Here is a 26,303-nt window from a genome sequence, read left to right as displayed (position 1 = left end):
TAACTACTCTCCTTTTGAGAAACAGCTTTTGGCCTGCTACTGGGTCTTAGTAAAGACTGAACGCTTAACCATGGACCACCAAGTTGCCATGAGACCTGAGCTGCCTATCATGAGCTGGGTGTTGTCTGACCACCAAGTCATAAATTTGGGGGTGTGCAGCAGCACTCTATTGTAAAATGGACATGGTATATATCAGATAGGGCCAGAGCAGGTCCTGAGGGCACAAGTAAGTTACATGAAGAAGTGGCCCAAATGCCCATGGTCTCCACTCCTGCCACATTACCTTCTCTTTCCCCAACCAGAGTTATGGCCTCTTGGGGAGTTCCTTACAGTGAACTGACGGACGAAGAGAAAACTCAGGCCTGGTTTACAGATGGTTCAGCATGATTTGCAGGTACCACCTGAAAGTGGACAGCTACAGCACTACAACCCCTTTCTGGCGTGTCCTTGAAGGAGTGGTGAAGGGAAATCCTCCCAGTGGGTAGAACTTTGAGCAGTACACCTGGTTATTAATTTTGCTTAGAAGGAAAACTGGCCAGAGGTGCATTTGTATACTGACTCATGGGCTGTTGCTAATGGTTTGGCTGGATGGTCAGGGACTTGGAAAGACCATAATTGCAAAATTGGTGACAAAGAGGTCTGGGGAAGAAGTATGGGGATAGACCTTCCTGAGTGGGCTAAAAACATGAATATATGTGTCCCATGTGAATGTGCACCAGAAGGTGACTTCAGCAGAGGAAGGTTTTAATAATTAAGTGGATAAGATGACCCGTTCTGTGGATACCCAGCAACTCCTGTCATTGCCCAATGGACTCATGAACAAAGTGGTCATGGTGGTAGGGATGGAGGTTACGCATGGGCTCAGCAACATGGACTTCCATTGACCAAGGCTGACTTGGCTACAGCCACTGATGAGTGCCCAATCTGCCAGCAGCAGAGACCCACACTCAGCCCCTGATATGGCACCATTTCCCGAGGTGACCAGCCAGTTACATGGTGGCAGGTTGATTACATTAGACCACTTCCTTCATGGAAAGGGCAGTGATTTGTTCCAACTGGAAAAGACACACACTCTGGATATGGGCTTGCTTTCCCTGCAAGCAATGCTTCTGCCAAAACCACCATCCATGGGCTTACAGAATGCCTTATCCATCATCATGGTATTCCACATAGCATTGCTTCTGCTCAAGGTACATACTTCACAGCAAATGAAGTGCAGGAATGGACACATGCTCATGGAATTCTCTAGTCTTACCATACTCCCCATCATCCAGAAGCAGCTGGATTGATAGAATGGTGGAATGGCCTTTTGAAAACTCAATTACAGTGCCAACTAGGTGGCAATACCTTGAAAGGTTGGGGTAATGTTCTCCAGGAAGCTGTATATGCTCTGAATCAGTGTCCGCTGTATGGTGCTGTTTCTCCCATAGACAGGATCCATGGGTCAAGGAACCAAGGGGTGGAAATGGGAGTGGCACCACTCACTTACCCCTAGTGATCCACTAGGAAAATTTTTGCTTCCTGTCCCTGTGACCCTGAGTCTGCTGTTCTACGGGTTTTAGTTCTAGAAGGGGGAGCGCTTCTACCAGGAGAAACAACAATGATTCCATTGAACTGGAATCTAAGACTGCCACCTGGTCACTTTGGGCTACTCATGCCCCTGGATCAACAAGCCAAGAAGTGGATTGCACTGTGATTGACCCTGACTATCGGGGGAAATAGGACTGCAAATACACAATCGAGGTAAAGAAGAGTTTTCTTGGAATATAGGAGATGTCCTAGGGCGTCTTTTAGTACTACCATGCCCTGTGATTAAAATCAATGGAAAACTGCAACAGCCCAATCAAGGCAGGACCACCAATGGGTATGAAAGTTCAGGAATGAAGGTTTGGGTCACCCCACCAGGCAAAGAACCACAGCCAGCTGAAGCACTTGCTGAGGGTAAACGGAAGATGGAATGGGTAGTGAAGAAGGTAGTGAGTGATAAATAAGAACTATGACCACATGATTAGTTACAGAAACGAGGACTGTGATGTTGTTTTGTTTCTGTTATACTATTTAAGTTATAAGATATCAAGTTTAAGAATGAATATTACCCACGGACTTGCACCCTATTCTGGAGAGAGTTAATATGTGTCCAGTTATATGCAGAACAGTTGAATATTGTTAGGTGAAATTTTTAAAAAATGCGTGTTTTAATGTTTTTTATTTAGAAATTAGGTATGGTTTAAGGTGATATATACAGCTGCCAAGTTGACAAGGGGTGGACTGTCATTGTCAGCTCCATGTGTCAACTTGGCCAAGTGGTGGTACCTGTTTGTCTGGTTGGGAAAGTGCTGGCTTGTGTGTTGCAATGAGGACATTTCATAGAATTAGATCTTGATCACATCAGCTACATCCACAGCTGATTCCATTTGTAATCAGCCAAGGGGAGCGTCTTCTGCAATGAGTGATGCTTAATCTAATCACTGGAAGCCTTTTAAGGAGGATTCAGAAGAGAAAGGCTCTCTTTCTGCTTTGGCTGGTGAGCCTCTCCTGTGGAGTTTGTCCAGACCCTCCATCAGAATCATCAGCTTCACAGCCAGCCCTGCAGATTTTGGACTCTGCATTCCCATGGTCATGTGAGACACTTTTATAAATTTTATATTTGTGAGTGTTCCCTGTTGATTCAGTTTCTCTAGAGAACCCTAACTAATACACCTACTTACAATTATCTTTAAGAGTCACCCCCAGGGAATCTCTTTTGTTGCTCAGATGTGGCCTCTCTCTCTAAGCCAACTCAACAGGTGAACACACAACTCTCCCCCAAAGCTTACATGAGACATAACTACCAGGAATGTAAATCTCCCTAGCAATGTAGAACAGAACTGCTGGGATGAGCCGGGACTGAGTATCAAGGGATTGAGAAACTGTCTTGACCAAAGAAGGGAAGAAAGAAGTGAGACAAAATAAAGTTTCAGTGGCTGAGAGATTTCAAACAGCGTGAAGACTTTATCCTGGAGTTTATTCTTATGCATTATATAGATATCCTACTTTAGTTTATGGTGTTTTGCAGTGGCTAGAGAGAAGTACCTGAAACTGCTGAGTTGTTGTTCCAATAGCCTTTATTCTTGAAGGCAACTGCCTAACTATATAGCTTTTACAATGTGACCATGGGGTTGTATAAACCTCGTGTCTGATTCTTTTTCTCAAGTGATTCAAATGTTCCAATAATCGTCATGATTATGAATGTACAATTATGTGGTTATATTGTGAAACATTGATTGTATACTATGGATGGACTGTATGTGCATGAAGATTTCTAAATTAAAAAAAAATTTTTTTAAGTGAGTGAATGGGGAAAGTGAAAAAGGGTGCTCTCTCGAAAACAAAGGTTATAGGTCTCGCCCCTAATTAGTAGAAAGTCTGAAATCTGAAGTGTGGCCTCCATAAGAATGGGACAGTATCTTCCAATTAAGAGGGATGCATCCCAACACTGGGCATTTAATAAAATCTTAAAAGGGAGAGTCAAACCCAAGTGTCATCAAAAAGACTATCTTGGTTAAATTAACTACTATTGTCTATTCCCTATCTATATCCTCAACCTACCAACTAAATTCGGTTAACATGACCTTATGATTTTATTTTAAGTCATAGACATTTGGAACATTGATATTGCTTGTTCCTCTTTCAACTCAGAGACAACCTCTTTCAAATCAGAGACAAAGGAACTGAAGTCCAAAGAGGCTAAGACACTCACCCGTGGTCACAAACTTCATCAGGAGCAGAAACAAAATTAAAATCTACATTTCCTGGAACCAATAATTCCTCTATTCCCTACACCATCTGTTGGGGATTAAATAAAAACAGGTTCAAGTCCTAACTCCCCAGTCCTACAAACATGAACCCATCTGTAAACTGGATCTTTGATGATGTTCTTTAGTTAAGATGTGGCCAAACTAAAAGATGCTTACCATTAGCACTTTTTTTGTTTTGTTTTTGATTTTTAAAAAAGTCCTACTCATTAGAGAATTCCTGACCTATTATAATGTTAACTTTCAAATCGATTTCCTATCAGTTTTAGATATTTAACCTCTTATTTCTGTTCATTACATTCACTAAAACTCCTTAAAATGTTTACTGCCTCCAAAACAACTCATTCAACTGTCTAAAAACAAAAAACACAAAGTAAATTAACTAGAAAATAATTTTCTCAAATTGCAAGCGTATATAAACTAAACCACTCAAACAAATGTATCAAAACACTTAACAAATACAAAATAAAAATGCATTCATTACTGTTTTTTTAATCAACCGTTCCTGGGCTAACAAATTTATCACAATAGCTTCATCTCAAGAATATAAGCATAAAAGAAACAAAATGTCCTTTATTTGATGTCACAGTAAACAGGCATTATAAATCTCAAGTTAATACGCTTTAAATTGTTAATTTATCTGATATAAAAACATTCTTCACTTTCATAAATCCCACTGATTAAATAAATCTAACTTGTTAATGAAATAAAATTACCAAAATGTATTCACACTGACAACCATCAATTAGTTGTCATCAGTTTTCTTTTAGGGTAAGGGTGGAATTAGGGCAACTGGAGGAGGTACAGAATCTTTGTCACATAAAAACATTTTAGTCTATTCCACACCTGAAATGTGTAAATCAGAAATTTTTGCTATTAGCCTACATTTAAAAATAAAAAGTACAAAGAATGATCTTAATTTTCCTGAGGAAACACAGTGTTAAATAAACCATGATCGAGCGGGCCACAGTGGCTCACTCAGCAGGCAAAGTTCTCGCCTGCCATGCCAGAGACCCAGGTTGGATTCCTGGTGCCTACCCATGCAAAAATAAAAATAAAATAAAATAAATAAATAAATATAACCGTGATCTAGTTGTTTAAAATATTTTTCATAACTTTCACATTTGGCTGCCAGTGACTTATAAAAAGACATTTCATTGATGTAAACTAAATTTAGATTCTATAATTTATATATAAATTAATATTCTTGCAAAGGCCAAGAATAGTCATGACACTTCTTAAGAAGAATTAAGTAGGAACAATTTACCAAATATCAAACAGTAATTAAGAGAGGATAGTATCAGCATGTTCACATAATCAGACAAGTGAAACACAATCGAAAGCCCCTATAAAAAAGTCAAACATAGGTGGTGTAAGGATAGCTCCACGGTAGAATACTAGCCTGCCATGTGGGAGACATGGGTTCAATCCTCAGGTATTTTAATTTAAGGGGTATTTGAACTATGCCCATTCTAAATTTTTCATGTTGGTTCAGGGAGTGGATAATATAGAGTAGGGGGATATAACTAGTTAATATTCTTTGTGAGGCTGGCCCCTCTGGATTTCAGGACTTTTCTAACCTAGGAATCCATCTGGACATATAGGTTTCTAAAAGGTAAATTTAGTACATGAAACATTGTACAATCTCAAATAAAGCCCTAGATGCTTTTTAAAGTGCTTTTGGTTGGGGTTTGGAAACTAGATTAATAATTATTGCTATAATTAGCAATATCTAGTTGCACCTAGAGTGACAGTGGCATACAAAATAGACCCTTGATTCTATCTGAACTCTTTTGGCCATGGATACCATATTTTGTTCCATTTCTTTTTCCCCTTCTGGTCAGGAAGGCATTGTCGATTCCACAGTGCCAGGGCCAAATCAGCCCTAGGAGTCATGTCCCACGTTTCCAGGGAAACTTTCACCCCTGGATGTCATATCACATGTAGGGGGAAGTATAATGACTTTTCTTGCAGAGTTGGGCTTAGAGAGAGAAAGGCCACATCTGAGCAACAAAAAAAGTTTTCTAGAAGTAACTCTTAGGCATAACTATGGGTAGACTTAGCTCTTTCACTACACAAATACACTTCCCAAGAACATGCATCAAGATCAAGGACTTGGCCTATTGACTTGGGAAACTCTAATGTTTGAGACAGTATCAGGGGATAAGCTTTACCCTTCCATGCATTAAGGTTTTTTAGATGAGCTACCCAGACAAGTTGAGTTAGATTATATGCTAAAGAAAATTTCTCTTCCTTTGGCTGCATACAAGTAGGTAAACTTCTAAAATACTGACAATGTCATCCTTAACCCTGTATTCTGATTTACCATAGTCCCAAATCGATCAGCTCCGTTCTTATTTCTAATTGAAGACTGATATCTTTATCAGTTTCTTTAACTGCTGTTTTATGTAGCAATACTGCTTTTCAGAACTGCAGAACTCCAAATCTGAGTCTTAGGTGTCACACAGGTAGCTAAAGTTCCAGGGACATACCAGGCTGTACATATATAGCACAACATCTCAAAATCTAGAAATAACTTTTACAGCTCCAGACTAAATGTCACTGCTATAAAACCTTACAATCTAGACCCCAATAAGTCTCTTACAAAAGAGACCATACGGTATTTGTTCTTTTGTTCCTGGCTTATTTTGCACATGATGTCCCCAAAGTTCATTCACCTCATTGCATTCGTCACAACTTCATTCTTTTCTGAAGCCACACAATAACCCATCATGCGTATACACCAAGGTTTGCCATTTTACTTCTCAGTGAATGTATAATGTCCACAGACAACTATCCATGTTTCACATTCTCCTCATTTAGTTGTACAATCATCAACACTCTCAACTTAACACATTTCATTGCTCTGAAGAGAAAAACAATAAACACACCCTCACCAAAAAGAAAATCCAAACCGCCCCTTAACTCTTGTCCTTCCCCCCTTCCCAATTATTTATCCTTAGTATTGCTGTGGTTCTTCCTGTTAAATATAGACCATGATCTGCAATAATAGTTTCCCCCCCTAGACTCCCTTATAATTTATTCTTTGTACAAGACTCATACCTTTGAGGTTAGTTCATGAAAGAAATAATTTATATTTGTAATGTTAATCATTGGGATATAACCCCATTCAATCATGTTCAGTCTCATTATGGCAATATTACTTATAGACCTGTGGTAGTTAGATTCAGGTGTCAATTTGGCTAGTTGGAGGTGTCTAGTTATACTGTTATGGACATGAGCCAATGGCATGTGAAACTCACCTGCTGATGATTACATCTGCAATCGGCTAGGAGGCGTGTCTGCTGCAATGAATGATGTTTGAGTTAATTAGCTGGTGCTTAAATGAGAAAGCTCAACGTAGCACAGCCTAAGCAGCTCAGAATACATCATCTCAGCAGTCACAGCTCAACCCAGGCCTTTGGAGATACAGAAAGGAATCATCCTGGGGAAAGTTGTTGGAACCCAGAGGCTTGGAGGGAAGGCCAGTAAAGATCACCCTTGCGCCTTCCCACATAAGAGCCTCAGTTGAAAGTTAGCTGCCTTTCCTCTGAAGAACTATATGTTAACTAAATAAATCCCCTTTTACTGAAAGTCAGTCCATCTCTGGTGTGTTGCATTCCAGCAGCTAGCAAACTAGAACAGACCCATTAATGAACTGCCTTCACTTCTGTCCATTCCTGCACATTTAAGTTCAACCCCATGAGCTAACTGTTCACCCATCTCTAACTTTTGTGCTTCTCTAGCCCACTATATTCTATATTCTAAACCTCTGAGTTTACCTTCACCAAGGTCATAATAGCAAAATCATACAGTATCTATCCTGTTGTGACTGGCTTATTTTACTCAGCATTATGTCCTCAAGATTAATTCCACTGAGTGATATGCTTCAGGGCCTCATTATGTCTTTATTGCTGCATAATATTGCATCATATGTATGTACCAAATTTTGTTTAGCCACTCATCTGTGACAAGCACTTGGATTGTTTCCATCTTTTGGCAATTGTGAATAATGCCAATATGAACATTGGTGTGCAAATGTTGTTTATGTCACTGCCTTCAGCTCTTCTGGGTACATATCAAATAGTGGCATTGCCAGGCCATAGGGCAAATCGATATTTAGTTTTCTAAGATGGTGCCAAATTGTTTTCCATAGAGGCTGTATCATTACACATTCCCACCAGCAGTGCATAAGTGTTCCAATTTCTCCATATCCTCTCCAACTTTTGTAGTTTCCTGTTTAAGAGCAGCCATTTTTATATTTGTGAGGTGATATCTCATTGTACTCTTGATCTGCATTTCCCTTATAGCTAATGAAAATGAGTATCACTTCATGTGTTTTTAAGTCATGTGTATTGGCTCTTCAGAAAAATGTCTATTCATATCTTTAGCCCATTTTATAATTTAGTTGTTTGTTCTTTTGTTGTTGATTTGTATGATGTCTTTATGTATTACAGGATATCAAACTTTTACCGGTACATGATTGCCAAATATTTTATCCCATTGAGTTGGCTGCTTCTTCAGCATTTTGACAATTCCTTTGAAGGACAGAAACATCTCCTTTGAGGAGTTCCCATTCATCCATTTTTTTTTCTTTTGCTCCTTGTGCTTTGGGTATAAAGTTTCGGAAGCTACCTCCCATTACTAGGTCTTGAAGATGTTTCCCTAGATTTTCTTCTAGGAATTTTATGGTACTGGCTCTTATATTTAGGTCTTTGATCCACTTTGAGTTAATTTTGTATACAATATCAAGTAGGGTCCTCTTATATTCTTTTGGCTATTGCTATCCAGTTCTTCCATGACCATTAATTGAAAAGAATATTTCATCCCACTTCAGAGGATTTGGGGACCCTGTAGAAGACCAACTGACCACAGATTTGGTCGTCTATCTCCACATTCTTGATTTGATTCTGACCTTTGTGCCAGTATCATGCTGTTTTGATCACTTCGCTTTATAATAAGCTTTAAAATCAGGAAGTGTCAGTCCTCCCACTTCATTCTTCTTTTTTAGGATATTTTTAGCTATTTGAGCGCTCTTTCCCTTCCAAATGATTTTAAGTACATTTCCGAGTCTCCAAAGTAGGTAGTTGGAATTTTGATACATATTGCATTGGATCTATTGATCAATTTGCATAGAATTAACATCTTAATTATATTTTAACCTTCCTTTCTATGAGCAGGGAATGTCTTTCCACCTACTTAAATGATCTTTGATTTCTTTTAGCAACATTACATAGTTTTCTGAAGTCAGGCCCTTTGTATCCCTGGTTAAGTTCATTCCTAGATACTTGATTCTTTTGGTTTCTATTTTGATGGAGTTTTTTCCTTAATTGTCTCCTCAGTTAGGTCATTGCTTGTGTATACAAACATTACTGATATTTGCACGCTGATCTTGTATCCCACCACTTTGCTGAATTTATTAGTTAAAGAAGCACTGTCATAGATTTATGAGGATTTTCTAAGTATAGTATCATATGATCTGCAAATAATGAAAATTTTACTTCTTTTCCAGACTGGATGCCTTTTATTTCTTTTTCTTGCCTGGCTGCTCCAGCTAGAATTCTAGTACAGTGTTGAATAATAGTGGTGACAGAGGCCATCTTTGTCTCATTCCCCATCTTAGAGAATAGGCTTTCAGTCTCTCTGCATTGACTATGATGCTGGCTATAGGGTTTGTATATGTCTTTTAACATATTGAGGTGCTTCCTTTAATTTCTACCTTTTGAAGTGCTTTTATCAAAAGAGGATGCTGAATTTTGTAGAAGGCCTTTTCAGCAACAATCACGATGATCATATGATTTTTCCCTTTCGATTTGTTAATATGCTGTACTACACTGACTGGTTTTCTTATGTTGACCTACTCTTGCATTTCTGGTATAAAGCCCACATGACAGTGGTGTATAATTCTTTTAACATATCATTGGATTTGATGTGCTAGTATTTTGTTGAGAATTTGGCATCTATAGTCATTAGGGAAATGGGTTTGTAGCGTTCTTTTCTTGGAACATCTTTACCCAGTTCTGGTATTAGAGTGACATTAACTTAATGAAATGAGTTACATATTATTTCTTTTTCCTCAGTTTTAGGAAAAGTTTGAGCAGGATTGATGTTAGTTGTTTTTGAAATGTCTGATAAAATTCCCCTGTGAAGCCATCTGGCCGTGGGCTTTTATTTGTAGGAAGACTTTTTATGATTGATTCGATGTCTTTACCTGTAATTGGTTTGTTGAGATCTTCTATTTCCTTCCAAGTTAGTGTAGCTTGTTTATGTGTTTCTAGGAAGGTATCCATTTCATCTAAGTTGTCTAGTTTTTTTGGTCTATAGTTGCTGTGCTGGTTTGAAATGATGTATGTACCCTAGAAAAGCCATGTTTTAATCCTAATCCCATTTTGTAAAGGCAGTTGTTTCTTCTCATCTCTATTCAGCATTGCATTGAAACTGTAATCAAATCATCTTGCTGGAGATGTGATTTAATCAAGAGTGGTTGTTAAGCTGGATTAGGTGGAGGTGTGTCTCCACCCATATGAGTCAGTCTTGATTAGTTTCTGAAATCCTATAAAAGAGGAAACATTCTGGAGAATGAGAGAAATTCTGAGAGAGCAAAACAACGCAGCCACGAGAAGCAGAGTCCATCAGCCAGCAACCTTTGCAGATGAAGAAGGAAAATGCCTCCCAGGGAGCTTCATGAAACAGGAAGCCAGGAGAAGACACTAGCAGATACCCTGTGTTTGTCATGTGCCCTTTCAGATGAGAGAGGAACTCTGACTGTGTTCACCATGTGCCCTTCCACTTGAGAGAGAAACCCTGAACTTCATCAGCCTTCTTGAACCAAGGTATCTTTCCCTGGATGCCTTTCCCTGGATGATATTTCTATAGACTTGCTTTAATTGGGGCATTTTCTCGGCCTTAGAACTGTAACCTTGCACCATATTAAATTTCCCTTTTAAAAAGTCATTCCATTTCTGATATATTGCATTCTGGCAGCTAGCAAACTAGAACAGTTGTTCATATTATCCTCTTATGAGTTTATTTCTTTAGTGCCCATGGTAATGACCTCCTCCTCATTTCTGACTTCATTTATTTGCATCCTCTCTCTTTTGTTTTTTGTCAGCTTAACTAGTGGTTCATCAATTTTATTGATTTTCTCAAGGAACCAACTTTTGCTTTTATTGATTCTTTCTATTGTTTTTTCTTCTCCAAATCATTTATTTCTGCTTGATCTTTGTGTCTTTTTTTTTTTTTTTAAATAATGAACTTGGACACTGTGCCAGTTTGAAAGGATCATGTACCCTAGAAAAGTCATGTTTTAATCCTGATCTATCTTGTGGAGGCAGCCTTATTTTTTAATCCCTATTCAGTACTGTAGATTGGGAGTTTGATTAGATTATCTCCACAGAGATGTGACTCACCAATTGAGTATTAATCACTGAAATAGATGTGACTCCACCTATTTGAGGCGGGTCTTGATTAGTTTACTAGGAATCCTTTAAAAGAGGAAACTTTTTTGAGAGAGCCAGGAGATCCAGCAGAACCATGAGAACCACAAGAGCCCATGGAGCCGGAGACCTTTGGAGATGAAGAAGGAAAACTCCCCCAGGGGGGGCTTCATGAAACAAGGTGCCTAGAGAGAATGTTAGCAGACCTTGTCATGTTGTCATGTTCACCGTGTGTCTTTCCAGTTGAGAGAGAAACCCTGAACTTCATCAGCCTTTCTTGAGTGAAAGTAACCTCTTGTTGGTGCCTTAATCTGGACATTTTTATAGACTTGCTTTAATTGGGACATTTCCATGGGCTTAGAGCTATAAACTTGCAACTTAAATTTCCCCTTTTAAAAGCCATTCTGTTTCTGGTATATCACATTCCTGCAGCTAGCAAAGTACAACAGACCCTTTTCTCACATTTAAGACTGGCGGGTATCACAAATGTTAAAATAATGAAATATCCTCCCACAACCACCGGACCGCCCATGATCCAACAATGAAAGGCATAGGTAAGGTCATTAGGTTCAGTTACAGTGCTATGATTGGCATCCATTCCAACCAATCACTGCCAAGCAACAGAAGTGGTTTCGAATTTTTACTACCACTTTGTTCACACTACACACAAGTATCTTTTCCAGGTGTCAGGAATATGAGAGGCAAAATGATAATACCTTTAGAAGAAAATATAGGAAAGTATCTTCATAACCTCATAATAAGAAAGAATTATTTAAATAGAATTTAAAAATGACAACCCATAAAGTCTGTAAATACATACAACTACAGAAAATAAAGAATAAAATGAACATTAAATATACATAAAATGTCTGTATATAGAAGGCAGCATAAAGAGAGTGGGAGAAAAGTACTTTCAACTTGCTTACAAAAATAAAGGACTAGATACAATATCAAAGTAAAATCAATATTTTCTGTACTATACTACTTTAACTTTTATGTCCAGTTTACTCAAACACCATAAGTGTATGGAACCTTCAATAGGGAGGGAGCTCTTGTTGGTTTGTATAGGTTAGTGTGATGCCCTGATGGATCCCAGAGTAATCTGGGCAGAAGATAAAGTATTTGCAAAGTTCCCTTGAGGAACTGGGGAAAACATGGAAATATAAAACTTTCCCATATGGAGAAGACCCAATATTTTCGCAAGCATATGGGACTACCAATTTAATAGGCCAAGCCTGCGATGTTGGGGCTTGTTTTTATGAAATTTATTCCTGCAAAGGGGAAGCTAAGCTTACTTATAATTATGTCTTGGAGTCACACCCCAAAGAACTTCTTTTGTTGCTCAGATGTGGTCTCTTCCTCAAAGCCAACTCCTGAGGTGAACTCATTGCATGCCCCCTTACATGGGACATGACTCCCAAGGGTGTAAATCTCCCTGACAATGTGGGGTATGACTCCCAGGGATGTGCGTGGCCCTGGAATTGTGGGATTGTGAAAGCATTCTTGACCAAAAGGGGGAAGAGAAATGAAACCAAATAAAGTCTCAGTGGTTGACAGATTTCAAATAGAATTGAGAGGTCATTCTGGAAGTTATTCTTATGCAGTATCTAAATATCCCTTTTCAGTTTTTGGTGTACTGGAGTAGGGAAGGGGAAATGCCTGAAACTGGTGAACTAAAACCCAATACCCTTGATTCTTGAAGATTCTAAAATTATATAGCTTTTATAGTGTGACCATGTGATTGTGAAAACCTTCTAACTGGCCCCTCCCCACCCTTTAACCAGTATATAGACAGATGAGTAAGGAAATAAAGACAAAGAATAAATAAATATAGGTAGGGTACGGAATATGGAATGTTTGGAGTGTTTTTTGTTTTGTTGTGTTTTTTAATTTTAATGTTTATTTTATTTTTATTTTCATTGTTTATGGAGTAAAGTGCTCAAAAACCAAATGTGACGATGAATACACAACTATATGATGACACTGTGGACCAGCGATTGTAAATGCTAGATGATTATGTGGTGTGTGACTACAGTTCAACAAAATTGCATTTAAAAAAGTAGTTAGTTTACTTAGTAAAGTTGAAAATGTGGGTACATTATTACCCATAAATTCCATTCTCACGAATATGCCACAGAGAAATTCTTCATGTGTGCACCAGGATTTTATACAAAAGTGTTCACAGAGACACTACTTAAAACAGCCAAATACTAAAAATATACCAATTTCCAACAAAAGACAAATGAATAATCACTACGATGTGCTTACTATGGACCATGCAGCTGTGAAACTGAACGAACTACAGCAGTAGGGATGAATTTTATATACAGGGATGAAGGGATACAAGTCATGAAAGAACATATTCAATAATGATGCTAGCCCTGGTCTGATATGACAGCTGCTCCCACCACTCCTGATCCCTTTTCCTGCTCTACTTTTTTCCATAGCTCTTATCACCTTCAGACATGTCATATATTCTTTAATTATTATGCTTGCTATTTACTGACTGTCTTCTCAGTCACATTCTAAGCTCTTTATGAATAAGTTTTTGAAATTCTGTTATTCACAGATATAGTTGAAGTACCTAAAACACTGCCTCATACAGAGGATGTACTCAGTAAATACTTGTTGAATGACTTAGAATGATTCCCATTACATATAGTTCAAAGACAGGAAAAGGTAAACAATTATTAGTGGTGCATGTAGATAGTAAAACTATAAAAAAAAAAAAGCTCAGCTAATGACTATAATACAATTCACAGTAAGAGTAACCTCTAGGGAAGGGAGGGCAAATGTGATGTGGAGGGGCTCACAAGAAATTTCTCTATCTTAATCTGGACGTGAACATAAACACAGACACATGCACACATATATGTATATGCAAACACACACATACAATATAGGTCAGAATAAGAAAAACTATTCTTAAAAACAACCTTAACTCTTTTCTTCCCACCCATCCCCAGCTCACCAATATAAAGTCAGGTAATAACTAGAATAGTTCATGCCTCATAACAGTGATAAACTCTGTCTAGGAATCTGACAGAAATTCCAAGATTTGCACTGATTCTATCACACTACTTCCACTTGAAATGGAACCAATCAGATATCAAGTAATAATTAACAGAAGAAAATAAAAGTTTTCACCTCAAAAGACATCAATAGAAAAAACTAATTCCAAGTGTCACTTGCCAGATATATCTTAATTTTGGATTTAGGATATACATCATATATACCTGTATGCTGCCAAACTCAACGTTCTCATAATGGAAATGTGCACATTCAGCCATCTTCGGAAAGTGGCCCTTGGTAAACGGTAACCTGAAGTACATGAAAATAAATCAGTAAAAAAACAAGATACTAGAATAATCAAAATAATAAGCCTAAAGGGAAAACATGGTAGGTTTCAAGAGTTCACGCAAACAAAAATGTTCAATAAGCGCATGCGCCTGAGCACACATACCCATCAAAATCCTTTCAGAGGTACACTGAAGCAAACAAAAATTACATTTAGTGCATAGTTCAAAGCCAAACAAACAAAAAACATCACTATATTCTCCTAATCTTGACCCAAGTCAATGTCTCCTAATCTTGACCCAAGTACAACAAAGGTGTACTCTCAGGGAATGTTATGGAAACTAATTGTAAACAGCCAGCTTCTAACCAGAAGTAGCACTGCCACTACAAAATATAAAACTAGCTTTTACCTGTGAATGTTGTCACAGCCCATCAGTCCTGGATTAGTGGATCTGGGTGCAAAATAAACATTTTTATCCTTTTCTTTTCTCCACTTAGAAATGAATCAAAGCTATCTAACCCTCTACAGGAGAAAAGGCTTTTCTGGTTAAAACGTAAACAAAATGCCTTCAGATATTTCCCTTAACAGTCAACTACTGATGTTCATTTCAAGCTTCTCAAAGGCTGAGATACAGCAAACTCATAACTCAAATAACAATGAATTGAATTTTCTAAATGAATGAGAACACACAATAAAGGCACCAAGAAGGACATACTTGATCATTCTGTAAAACAAATGCAATCTAATAGACAATGATGTCAGCTGGATCAAGACCAAGAATAAAGTATATTTTTAGACAAGAGACAATCTGAAGACCTATTCTGCTAAATGCTGAGACCCAATTTAAGTATTAATGGCATAATTAAATGTATGGACAGTAAGAATCTATGCAGTAAGGAATTTAAATAAAACCTCTACAAGAACTAATTAACTGATTTTCATTTAAATTAACTGATTTTCATTTGAGGGAATTTATTTAAAACCGACTATAAAACTATTACTTACTTTTTCACATGTTTAACCTTCATACTGGCTGTACTACTACATGTCTTAAGAGTAAGGTCTCCAGGAATCTCTGGAACATCTGCTCCTCTTGCCTTGAAAAAAATAAAGACAGAAGATTTATTACTCTTCCTTTATATTAATACTTTTTTAAAAAGAACATTTTAGCTAATTTTACTGGCTCTCATGACTTCCTACCACCAAGAATGCATACTAATTTAATAATCTCTTCTGAAATCATAATTCATTTGAGTTTTACTTCTTAAGAATGAGGGAAAAGTCACCTAATTTAAATATTTAGCTTAATGTATAAGGGAAAACCTACTAGGAAAATCAGAATTTACATCCTCTTATAATCAAATTTGAAAATCAGCTATTCTGTATCTCACTGCAAACTAAAATCTCCGGTGGGAGTTGTTGGAGTAAATTAACCTTGGTTACAATGATTAATAAAGGTTAAAATCGTAAAATGAACACAATTAAGAGAATTACAACAAGCATTTCTCACACCAAAATCTGACATGACATGTATGTAGCGCTTTCAAATTATTCCTTTGATTGCTAAAGTTTATAGAATGTTGAATTTTCAACTTTAGTGACACATTTAGCTGCATCATTAAAAAACAAAACAATACAAATACCCAAAAACAATTTGGATAAATGTAAAAAACCTTGACTTTCAAAGAAATGAGGTATCAACACATGAAGTTATAAGAAATAACCTTAAGTACAGGTATATCACCACAGACCACTGGATCCAATTTTAGTTTTTGATCGTTCTTTTTCTTACCAAGTTTAACTATTTACAAGGATTGATACTTCATGATCAATCCTTCTCAAAGATCACTGTATTTCTTCTTAAAAAAAAAAAAGAAAGAAAAGTTACTTATTTTCTTTAGTAGTAGAAAAAAAAGTCATTATCTTATAGTTACCATATGGATTCTTTGACCTTTTTCCTAATATGCTTGGATCTTAATTATATATTCCTCTATCTTGAAACATAGAGTTATCTCGTAAACCTAAGAATTAGATCTATTTCATAATCTTGAGTAATATTATTTAATCATTACTCATTAATTCTTCAATAATTCCCAAGCATGCTAAAAATACTAAAATAAAAAATAATAATGATATTATCTTTTAAAATGAACAGGAAGGGAATTACCTAGAAGAGGAGTTGGCAAATTTTTTCTTAAAAGGCCAAACAGCAAATATTTTAAGTATGTGGGTGATACTGACTCTGACACTACTCAATTCCACTACTGTATTATGAAAGCAGTCACACATAAGTGACTGGGCAGGGTTGTGCGCCAATAAAACTTTAGTTGAAAAAAGAGGTAGTCAGCAAGCTGAAGTCTGCCAATCCCAGATCTAAAAGGCTGAAGTGAAAGGAAAATAAGTCGTTATTCCCTTTTTGTATTTTATTGCCCAAATTGTTACATCTTTTGCCAAGAAGGTATTTTTTAAAAGCTTAAAGACAGACTCCTAGAAAGATGGCAGAACAGGATAGGCTGATTCCATGCCTGCTCCATGGAACAATAAGAGCAGTGACAGAACAGTGACTGGGACTCCAGTTCCAAGATACGAGTGACTGGGAGAGTCTTCTTCACTATCTAGGGAGGTCCTGCATTAAAGATAGGGAAACTGGGACAGAGAGAATGGCAAGAGTGTGCTTGATCATGCCTATACCAGGGGCAAGCAGTTGCTTGGAGGAAAGTGCAGGAATCAAAAAAGTGGAGTGCCCATACACTCTAGTCTATCCCCCCTAAGCTAGCTTGTCCTTCAAAAGTGAGGGAGAGATTAAAATCTTCTCAGACAAACCAAGGCTGAGAGAATTTGTCAACAAGAGATTTATCCTACAAAAAAAATACTAAAGGGAGATTTGTTGGCTGAAAAAAAAAAGGACAGGAGAGGGAGGCCTGTAGGAGGCACAGAATTGAAGAGTAAGGATATCCTAAGGATAAAAAGAGAAATAAAGAAAATATATAGATTTGAAAAACAGAAAAAAAAGAATAACATAGTAAATTAAAGAACTACCTTTACACTAATTACTTTGAATGCTAATGATATAAACTGAACAATTAAAAGAAACAGACTGGCAGAATGGATTGAAAAAAATACGATCCATCTATATACTGTTTATAAGAGACTCATCTTAGACCCACAGGCACATACAGACTGAAAAACAAAGGACAGAAAATAATGTTCCATGCAAGCTGTAACCAAAGAGAACAGGAGTAGCTATACTGATATCAGGCAAAATAGACTATAAAAGTAAAGCACAAGGAAGGACATTACATATTAATAAAAAGGACAATTCAACAAGAAGAAATAACAATCATAAATGTTTATGCTCATAATCAAGGTGCTCTAAAGTACCTAAGGTTAAAATTAGCAAAACCTAAGAGGGCAACAGACATTTCAACAATAATAGTGGGAGAATGCAATACACCACTCTTCTCTACAGATAGAACAAACAGAAAGAGGATCCACAAAGAAATAGAGAACTTAACAATGTGATCAATAAATTAGATCTAAAAGACTTACATAGATCGTTATACCCCAGAACACCAGGATAAGCACTCTTCACTAGTACCCATGATCCTTCAAGATAGATCAGTGGGTCAAAGAAGAAATTGCTAGAGAAACTGGTAAATACCAGGAGAAGAATGAAAATGAGAAAGCATATCAAAACGTATGGTATGTGGCAAAGGCAGTGCTGAGAGGGAAATATATTGTCCTAAATGCCTATATTAAAAAAGAAAAATGAGCAAAAATCAAGGACTTAACTGCTTACCTGGAGGAAATAGAGAAAGAACAGCAAACTAATCTAACCCAGAAGCAAATAGAGGACGATGAACCTTGAAGACACAATGCTGAAAGAAACAATCAGACACAAAAGAATAGATACTCCATTTCACAGTTACTACCCTGGTATAGGTAAACTTAGAGGCTTATAACATAGAACAAAGGGGACCAAGAGACACACATGTGATCGGTTACCTAATGAGGTTGAACTTTAAATGTAGAGGAATGGATAGCAGTGGTGGTAATTCATTAGTGTGGTCATAAGTAATATTGCCATGTTGAAGGTAAATACAACTGAAAGGCATTGTATAGACCCATGTACCCCTCCAAATCACACCAAAAATAACTAAGTTCCTGCATGAATTACCTCAGAGTTATGTTTCTCGTACAAAGAGTCAATAATAGAGGAGTATGGGGGGAAACTACTATTGCATGGAAGACATCAACAGTACCACAGCAATACCAGGGGAAAGTAATTGGGGAGGAAGTAAGGATTAAGGGGAGATTTAGATTTGCTTGCTATTGGGTAAGAGTGCGTTTATCTATTATTTTTCTCTTTGGAGCAATTAAAAGTGTCTAAAATTGAGAGTGTTGATGACTGTACAGATAAGTGAGGATAATGTAAGGCTTTGATTTTTTATTTTGGACATTATCCATGATGCCCAATGGATGGAGGTAACCAAAGGGTACACTGACTGAGAAGCAGAAAGGCAAATTATGGTATATTCACACGATGGAATATTGTGTAGCTACAGAAAGGAATGAAGTCGTGAGGCACACAATGACGTGAATGAACCTTGGGGACATTATGTTGTGCAAAGTAAGCTATAAACAAAAGAGCAAGTTTTGTATGGTCACTTTTAGAAAATATTTTTAAGAAAATTGGCATCTACACTGTAAGCTTATATACCCATTACATCTAACCTGGAGTTGTGCTATTTCTAGATTCTGAGATACTGTCCTATATACGTGTATAACCTCTGTGAAGTTTGCGTATCCGTGTGATACCTAAGACTCAGAGCTGGAGTTCTGCAGCTCTGAAAGTCAGCATTGCTACAGACAACAAATGTTAGCAAAACTGAAAAAGAGATCAGGCTTCAATAAAAGATAAGAACAAAGCCAATTTGGTTGGGACTAAGGTAAATCAAACTACAGGGCAAAGAAGGATATCGTTTGTATTTTATAGCTTCACCTACAGCATGAGACCAGAGGAAGAGAAATTTATTTTGTCCAAAACTTAAATTTTCTGTTTCACACAATCTAACTGAACCTGCCTGGATAGCTCATTTAAACAACCCAAACACACGGACCAGAATGGGAACAAGGGCTTGTAATTCTGTATAGTTTAATGTAATACCTGGATATGTACCTAGATATGTTGGGCAGATAATTAAAAAGTATTGGCAAAGTCCCTTGAGGTTCAGGAGAAAAAATATGGAACAATTAAGTTTTACCACCTGGGAAACCCCTGATACTCTCACAAACATTACACCTCCCAAGTTAATAGGCCACACCCTTGATCTTGGGGCTTGCTCTCGTGAAACTTATTTCTATAGCAAAGAAGCTAAGTCTACCTATAATTATGCCTAAGAGTTACTTCCAGAAAACCTCCCTTGTTGCTTTGATGTGGTCTCTCTCTCTCTCTCTCTCTCTCTCTCTTTCTAAGCCCAACTCTACAAGGAAATCATTACCCTCTCAACAACATGGGACACGAATCCAGAGGTTAACGTCTCCCTGGAAACATGGGACAAGACTCCTAGGGATGAGCCTGGCCTGGGCACCATGGGTTCAACAATGCCTTCCTGACCAAAAGAGGGAAAAGAAATGGAACAAAATATGATATCAGTGGCTAAGAGACTTCAAATAGAGTTGAGAGTCTATTCTGGAGGCTACTCTTAAAAGCAAGCTTCAGCTGGATATTGCTAACTGCCACAGTTTGCCAACCCCCAAACAAAACCATTCCTGTCAATCTAAAGAATACTTAGTTCCATTCCACTATTCCATATTGTTGACACCCCTTTTCAACATGAAATAGTTAGAATGGGCATAGTCCAAATATCCATAAAGAATAGGAGAAGTCAATGCAAATGTACTAAGAAATGATGAATATGCAACTATGTGATGATATTAAGAATTACTGATTATAAATGTAGAATGGAATGATTTCTAAATGTTTTGTTTGTTAATTTTTTTAATTAATAAAAAAAAGAATAGGAGAAGGAACAAAGGAGAAGGAGGCATTATAACAAAGAAGACAAGATTCAAAAAATTTCTTGGAGAGGCTAGAAGGTTAAACCTGAAATTGTGGAACTGCAGCCCTTACCGAACTTCGAAATCTGTTCTAAAACTGTTAAAATACTTGGGAATTTATTGCTTTTTTGTTTATATGTTATACTTCACAATAAAAAACATTTTTAAAAAAAGCTTGAAGATACCATCTTTGTAGTCTGCTTTGAGCTTTCATTTAATAAGTTTGTGAATCCAATAGTTATTTTCCATCCATAACAGAAAAGAGAAGAAAATTGAAATAGGTATTTTACAATTGTTAGACACATCAAAGCATGAATGTGAAGAGACAGACTATAGCACTGTAGACTCAATAATTATAACGAAATTGGTCGTACAAATAAAATCTCAGACTACTAGTTTTCAGATGATAATACCCTAGGTGAATATTGCATAACTTAAGAACTAGTGAGTGCGCAATACATTTCAAAGGACAAAAGGAAGTATGTCCTTTTTTACCACTCAATGTTGTACACAACCTGAATAACCTCATTTTTTAAAAATAACGTGTGACAACATTCTATCACCCTGTATGATGCATATGCACCAAATTTTCTTGACATTAAGAGGTGAGCCAAGCTTAAATTTTTATCAAAATGTCTTAAGTGCTTTCCACTTTATTCTTACTTCTGTAAATTATTCATAAACTTCCTTTAAAATATGAAAGAATTTTAAAAGGGACCAGTGGTCCACCTGAGAAATGACAATGATGACTTTATCAAGCAGACTAAAAATCAAAATCTTAATTTGTTTTTAAAAACCAGATCTTTGGGCTAGACAGATCATTGTCCCTAACATGTACCTGAGGAGCAAATGAAGAAAGCTGCCAAGCCTGTCACCTATATGAGGGAAGCACATTAGGAACCACACATCTCTGCAGCTACAAGAGAATCAAGGAACCAAGCATAAATCCATATGCTATCCAATAGACCCAGACAGAAAAACCTCTGCTCAGACAGAAAACACTAATAATGGCCAATGAGCCATTGATAGTCCAAAACACCTTACAGGATTAAAAAATGTAACTAATCTGTTGAATAATTTAACTAATCTGTTGAATAATTCAACTAATCTGCAACTATGTTTTTTCCAGCAAAATTTCCCCATGACCTAAAAAGTTTCCAAGTACATTTTGAGAACTCACTGTATTTTTTGAAGGAATAAATACAGTTCATCTAACATAAAAAAGTGATACCACTGATTCCTCTAAGATACAGCAAACATAACTAAAAGAATACATAGTACTTTTATTCTGTTGACTGATAAACTAAGATTTTTGCCTACATACAAAAAATAAAATATAATGTCATGAATTTCCTCTGAAAGCATGCAGGTTATCACTCATTTAATTCTGTTGCTCCAGATCAAAGATTAAAAAGCTTCTCTTTTAGAAAATAGTTAATATTCATTCAATATCATTAAATGAAATGCATTCACAGAAAATACAATTTTCCAAGTTTATTCATGTTCTATCATCACTTAATTTTGCTCCCAAAATAGAATTTACATAGTTAACTATGTAATAGCACCATTCATCAATAGGAAATTAAAGAGACAACAGAAGGCAATGAAAAAGATATTCATAAAAGCACATATCATTTTATATTTAAACTGTCTGTGTTTATCTTTAGTTATAAACTGACAAGGTTAGACACAGCTTCAATCATCTTCAAATTACCAACATCAGATGCAAAGCATGTGCTCCAAAAACTTGCAAGAGAATTAATAGATTAAATAACTACTTATGTCTCCTCATTTTGCCCATACAGTTGTAAACCTATGGTTTTCACTGTGTAATGCAATGGCTATATTAATTAGCCCGATTTGTTCATCTCTACTTTAAAGACCAATTTCAATCTATCTTCTCCATTCCAGCTCTATCTCAATAACTTAGTCAAATGCTTATATTTTCCCAAAATTAATCTCCCAAAAGATTTTTTCTATATATAGCATGTTGGAGTATTTTCTTATATTTTTATTCATATTTTATTGAACAAATTGACTTGTGTCATTCTCTAATCAAAGTCTTCTTGAATACTCAAAAGAACAAATTCCTTGAGCAAAAGCCAAGGGAGCCCTCACTCACTACTGACAGCCTGCTTTTCCATTTGCATGCCCAGCTGCTGCCACCCAGAAATGGTTCAATTACTCGCAGCCCTTTGTCAGATGATGCCAGTGTCTAGGGCACTGGCTCCTCATCTCACTCGACCTTATGCCAAAGATGTACAATTCAGTACAGATGCCCAAGCCTTTATGCTTCAAGGTGTAGTCCTTTTAGGTGATGCTGCAGCCATTATTGTAGGGCCAAAGGGAAGACCAGTGATTACGGAACAGAGTTGGGGAAGTCCCAAAGTAACAAAAGATGGTAAGAACATTGTAAAGTCAACTGACTTGAAGGTTAAATATAAAAACATTGGCACTAAACTTGTTCAAAATGTTGCCAACAACACAAATGAAGAGTCTGGGGATGACACCACTGCTGCTGCTGTACTGGCAGATTCTATTGCCACGGAAGGTTTAGAAAAGGTTAGCAAAGATGCTAATCCAGCAGAAATCAAGAGAGGTGTGATGTTAGCTGCTGCTGCTGTAGTTGCTGAACTTAAGAAACAGTCAAAACCTGTGACAACCCCTGAAGAAACTGCTCAGGTTATATGATTTCTGCAAACAGAGATAAAGAAACTGGCAACATCATTTCTGATGTAATGAAAAAGGCTGTAAGAAAGGGTGCCATCACAGTAAAGGATGGAAAAACAAACACTGAATGATGAACTAGAAATTACTGAAGGCATGAAGTATGATCGGGGTTATATGTCCCCATACTTTATTAAATACATCAAAAGGTCAGAAATGTGAATTCCAGGACACCTATGTTTTATCGAGTGAAAAGAAAATTTCTATTGTCCAATCCATTGTATCTGCTCTTGAAATTGCCAACACTCACCATAAGCCTTGGTCATAATTGCTGAAGATACTGATGTAGAAGCTCTAAGTACACTTGTTTTGAATAGGCTGAAAAGTTGGTCTTCAGGTTGTAGCAGTGAAAGCTCCAGGTTGTGGTAGTAATAGAAAGAACCAGCTCAAAGACATGGCCATTGCTACTGGTGGTGCAGTGTTTGGAGAAGAGGGGTTAACTCTAAACCTTGAAGATGTTCAGCCTCATGATTTCAGAAAGTTTGAGAGGTCATAGTGACCAAAGATGATGCCATGCTCTTGACAGGAGAAGGTAAAAAGGCTCATACTGAAAAACGTATTCAAGAAATCACTGAGTGATTAGATGTCACAAGTAGCAAATATGAAAAGGAAAAACTAAATGAACACATCTAGCAAAACTTTCAGATAGAGTAGCTGTGTTGAAGGCTGGCAAACAAGTAATGTGGAAGTGAATGAAAAGAGAGTTACAGATGCCCTCAATGCTATACAAGCTGCTGTTGAAGAAGACATTGCTCTGGAAGTGACTGTGCTCTGTTTTGATGCGTTCCAGTCTTGGAATGATTAACTCCAAGTAATGAACATCAAAAATTAGTGCAGAAATTACTAAAAGAATACTCAGAATTCCTGCAATGATCATTGCTAAAAATGCAGGTGTTGAAGGTTTGATGATTGTTTAGAAAATTATGCAAAGTTCCTCAGAAGTTGGCTATGATGTTATGCTTAGAGATTTTGTGAATATGGTGGAAAAAGGAACTATTTGATCCAACTACAGCTGTAAGAACTGCTTTACTGAATGCTGCTGGGGTGGCCTCTCTGTTAACCACAGCAGAAGTTGTAGTCACAGAAATTCCTAAAGAAGAGAAGGACCCTGCAATGGGTGCAAGGGGCAGAACTGGTGCAATGGTGGTATGGGGGGGGTAATATGTTCTAATTCCTAGAATAGTGCTCTACCACGATTAATGAACTGTGATGGGACGCTCAAGGCAGTGTTTCTCACCAACAACTTAAGAAAGTCATTTGAAGAAAACAACAGAAGAAAAGGCTGGCTGATATAAGAAAACCACTACAACCATCAATTACTGGTTTCAGTTAACAATACATAATGGTTTACTGCTGTCACTGGCCATGCCTACAGATAATTTATTTTGTATTTTTTGAATAAAAAGTCATTTGTACATTCCTGATACTGGGTACAAGAACCATGTTTCAATGTATTGTTTTCAACCTAAATCACTGGGGCATTTTTACTGATTCTGTTAAAATCAGGATTTTAGTGCTCACTATCACTAGATGAGAAGCAGCCTTTCTGAGGAAAGTAAGAATAATTGTGTACAAAGAAGAGAAATAACCAATTATGTGACAAACATTTGTGTAATAAAAATTTGTTTAAAGTTAAAAAAAAGAGGCAATGCACTTTTTAGTATTATTAATGTTTAGTAATATTCAGTTGCGAAAGGAGGAAATAGCCAGCTTTCCCTTTGGGAGGGTTTCTGGCACTCTCAAAAGCAGTGGAGACAACCAAATCAATAGACCAAGACCTCAATCTTGGGGTTTACCCCTATGAAACTTATTCCTACAAAGGATAGGATAAGCCTACTTAAAATTGGGCTTAAGAGTCATCCCCCAGAGAATGCCTTTTGTTGCTCAGATGTAGCTTCTCTCTCTAAGCGACGCAGCAAAGGAATCTTCTATGTGGGACATGACTCCCAGAGGTATAAATCTCCCTGGTAACATGGGACAGAAATCCCAGATGAGGCGGGACCCAGCATCAGGGGATTGAGAAAGCCTTCTTGACCAAAATGAGGAAGACAGAAATGAGAGAAAATAAAGTTTCAGTGACTCTTCAGAGTCGAGGGATTTTCCAGGAGGTTATCATTTGCATTATATAGATACTCCTTTTTAGTTGATGGTGTATTGGAGTGGCTGGAAGGAAGTACTGAAACTGCTGAGCTGTGTTCCCAGTAGCTAATTCTTGAAGATGACTGTATGAAGATATAAGAATTACAATGGAACTACGTGATTGTGAAAATCTTGTGTTTGATGCCCCTTATATCCAGGATATGGACACATGAGTAAAAAATATGGATAAGAAAATAATTAAATACTAGGAGGGAGGAAGGGTAAAATAAATTGGGTAGATGAAAATACTACTGGTCAATGAGAAGGAGGGGTAATGGGTATGTTATGTATGAGATTTTCCTTTTTTCTTTTTATTTCTTTTTATGGAGTTATGCAAGTGTTCTAAAAAATGATCATGGTGATAAATACAGAACATTGTGAGCCATCATGTATGGAATGTTTGTATGTTAAGATTTATCAATAAAAATGTTTTTAAAAAAGAGCCTGTAGAATAACATTTGACATTCCAACCTAGTACAAGACAGACAAAGAAGCTCAGTATTGTTAACTACCCTAGAAAAGCAAATCAAGATTTTATCTCACTTTTTAATTTTCTTGAAAATTAAGCAATGGTCTATGAAAGTTTATAGTTAGATAAAATTCTTCATTTAAATAGCTCAACTTTTATTATTAATAATATTTTATGCTTCTATTTTGATGCAAATTGTTAAATGATCCTCCAGAAAGGTTGATTCAGTTTTCACTGTCACCAACTGTGCTGGTTTGAAATGATGTGCCCTAGAAAAGCCATGTTTTAATCCTAATCCCATTTTGTAAAGGCAGCTGCTTCTTCTAATCCCTATTGAGCACTGTATGTTTGAAACTGTAATAAGATCATCTCTCTGGAGA

At 36.9% G+C, this 26,303-nt stretch overlaps 1 protein-coding gene and 1 pseudogene across 3 annotated transcripts in view; one reads left to right on the top strand and one right to left on the bottom strand.

Moving 5' to 3' along the window:
* ARHGAP32 (Rho GTPase activating protein 32) overlaps positions 1-26,303 on the bottom strand; it is a 450,472-nt gene that overhangs the window by 209,203 nt on the left and 214,966 nt on the right. For 2 of the 3 annotated variants that reach the window (XM_077112455.1, XM_077112453.1), the window contains exons 3-5: positions 15,534-15,625; positions 14,938-14,979; positions 14,467-14,551 (exon numbers count right to left, since the gene is read on the bottom strand). In XM_077112455.1, coding sequence (XP_076968570.1) covers positions 14,467-14,551; positions 14,938-14,979; positions 15,534-15,625 — 219 coding nt within the window. The remainder of the gene's footprint in view (positions 1-14,466; positions 14,552-14,937; positions 14,980-15,533; positions 15,626-26,303) is intronic. The other variant, XM_077112454.1, reaches the window with a different exon arrangement.
* On the top strand, positions 22,761-24,476 carry LOC143643822 (60 kDa heat shock protein, mitochondrial pseudogene; annotated as a pseudogene).

The sequence above is a fragment of the Tamandua tetradactyla genome, chromosome 8, assembly GCF_023851605.1.
Source record: "Tamandua tetradactyla isolate mTamTet1 chromosome 8, mTamTet1.pri, whole genome shotgun sequence".
Classification (NCBI taxonomy): domain Eukaryota; kingdom Metazoa; phylum Chordata; class Mammalia; order Pilosa; family Myrmecophagidae; genus Tamandua; species Tamandua tetradactyla.
This window is presented reverse-complemented; position numbering and strand designations above follow the sequence as displayed.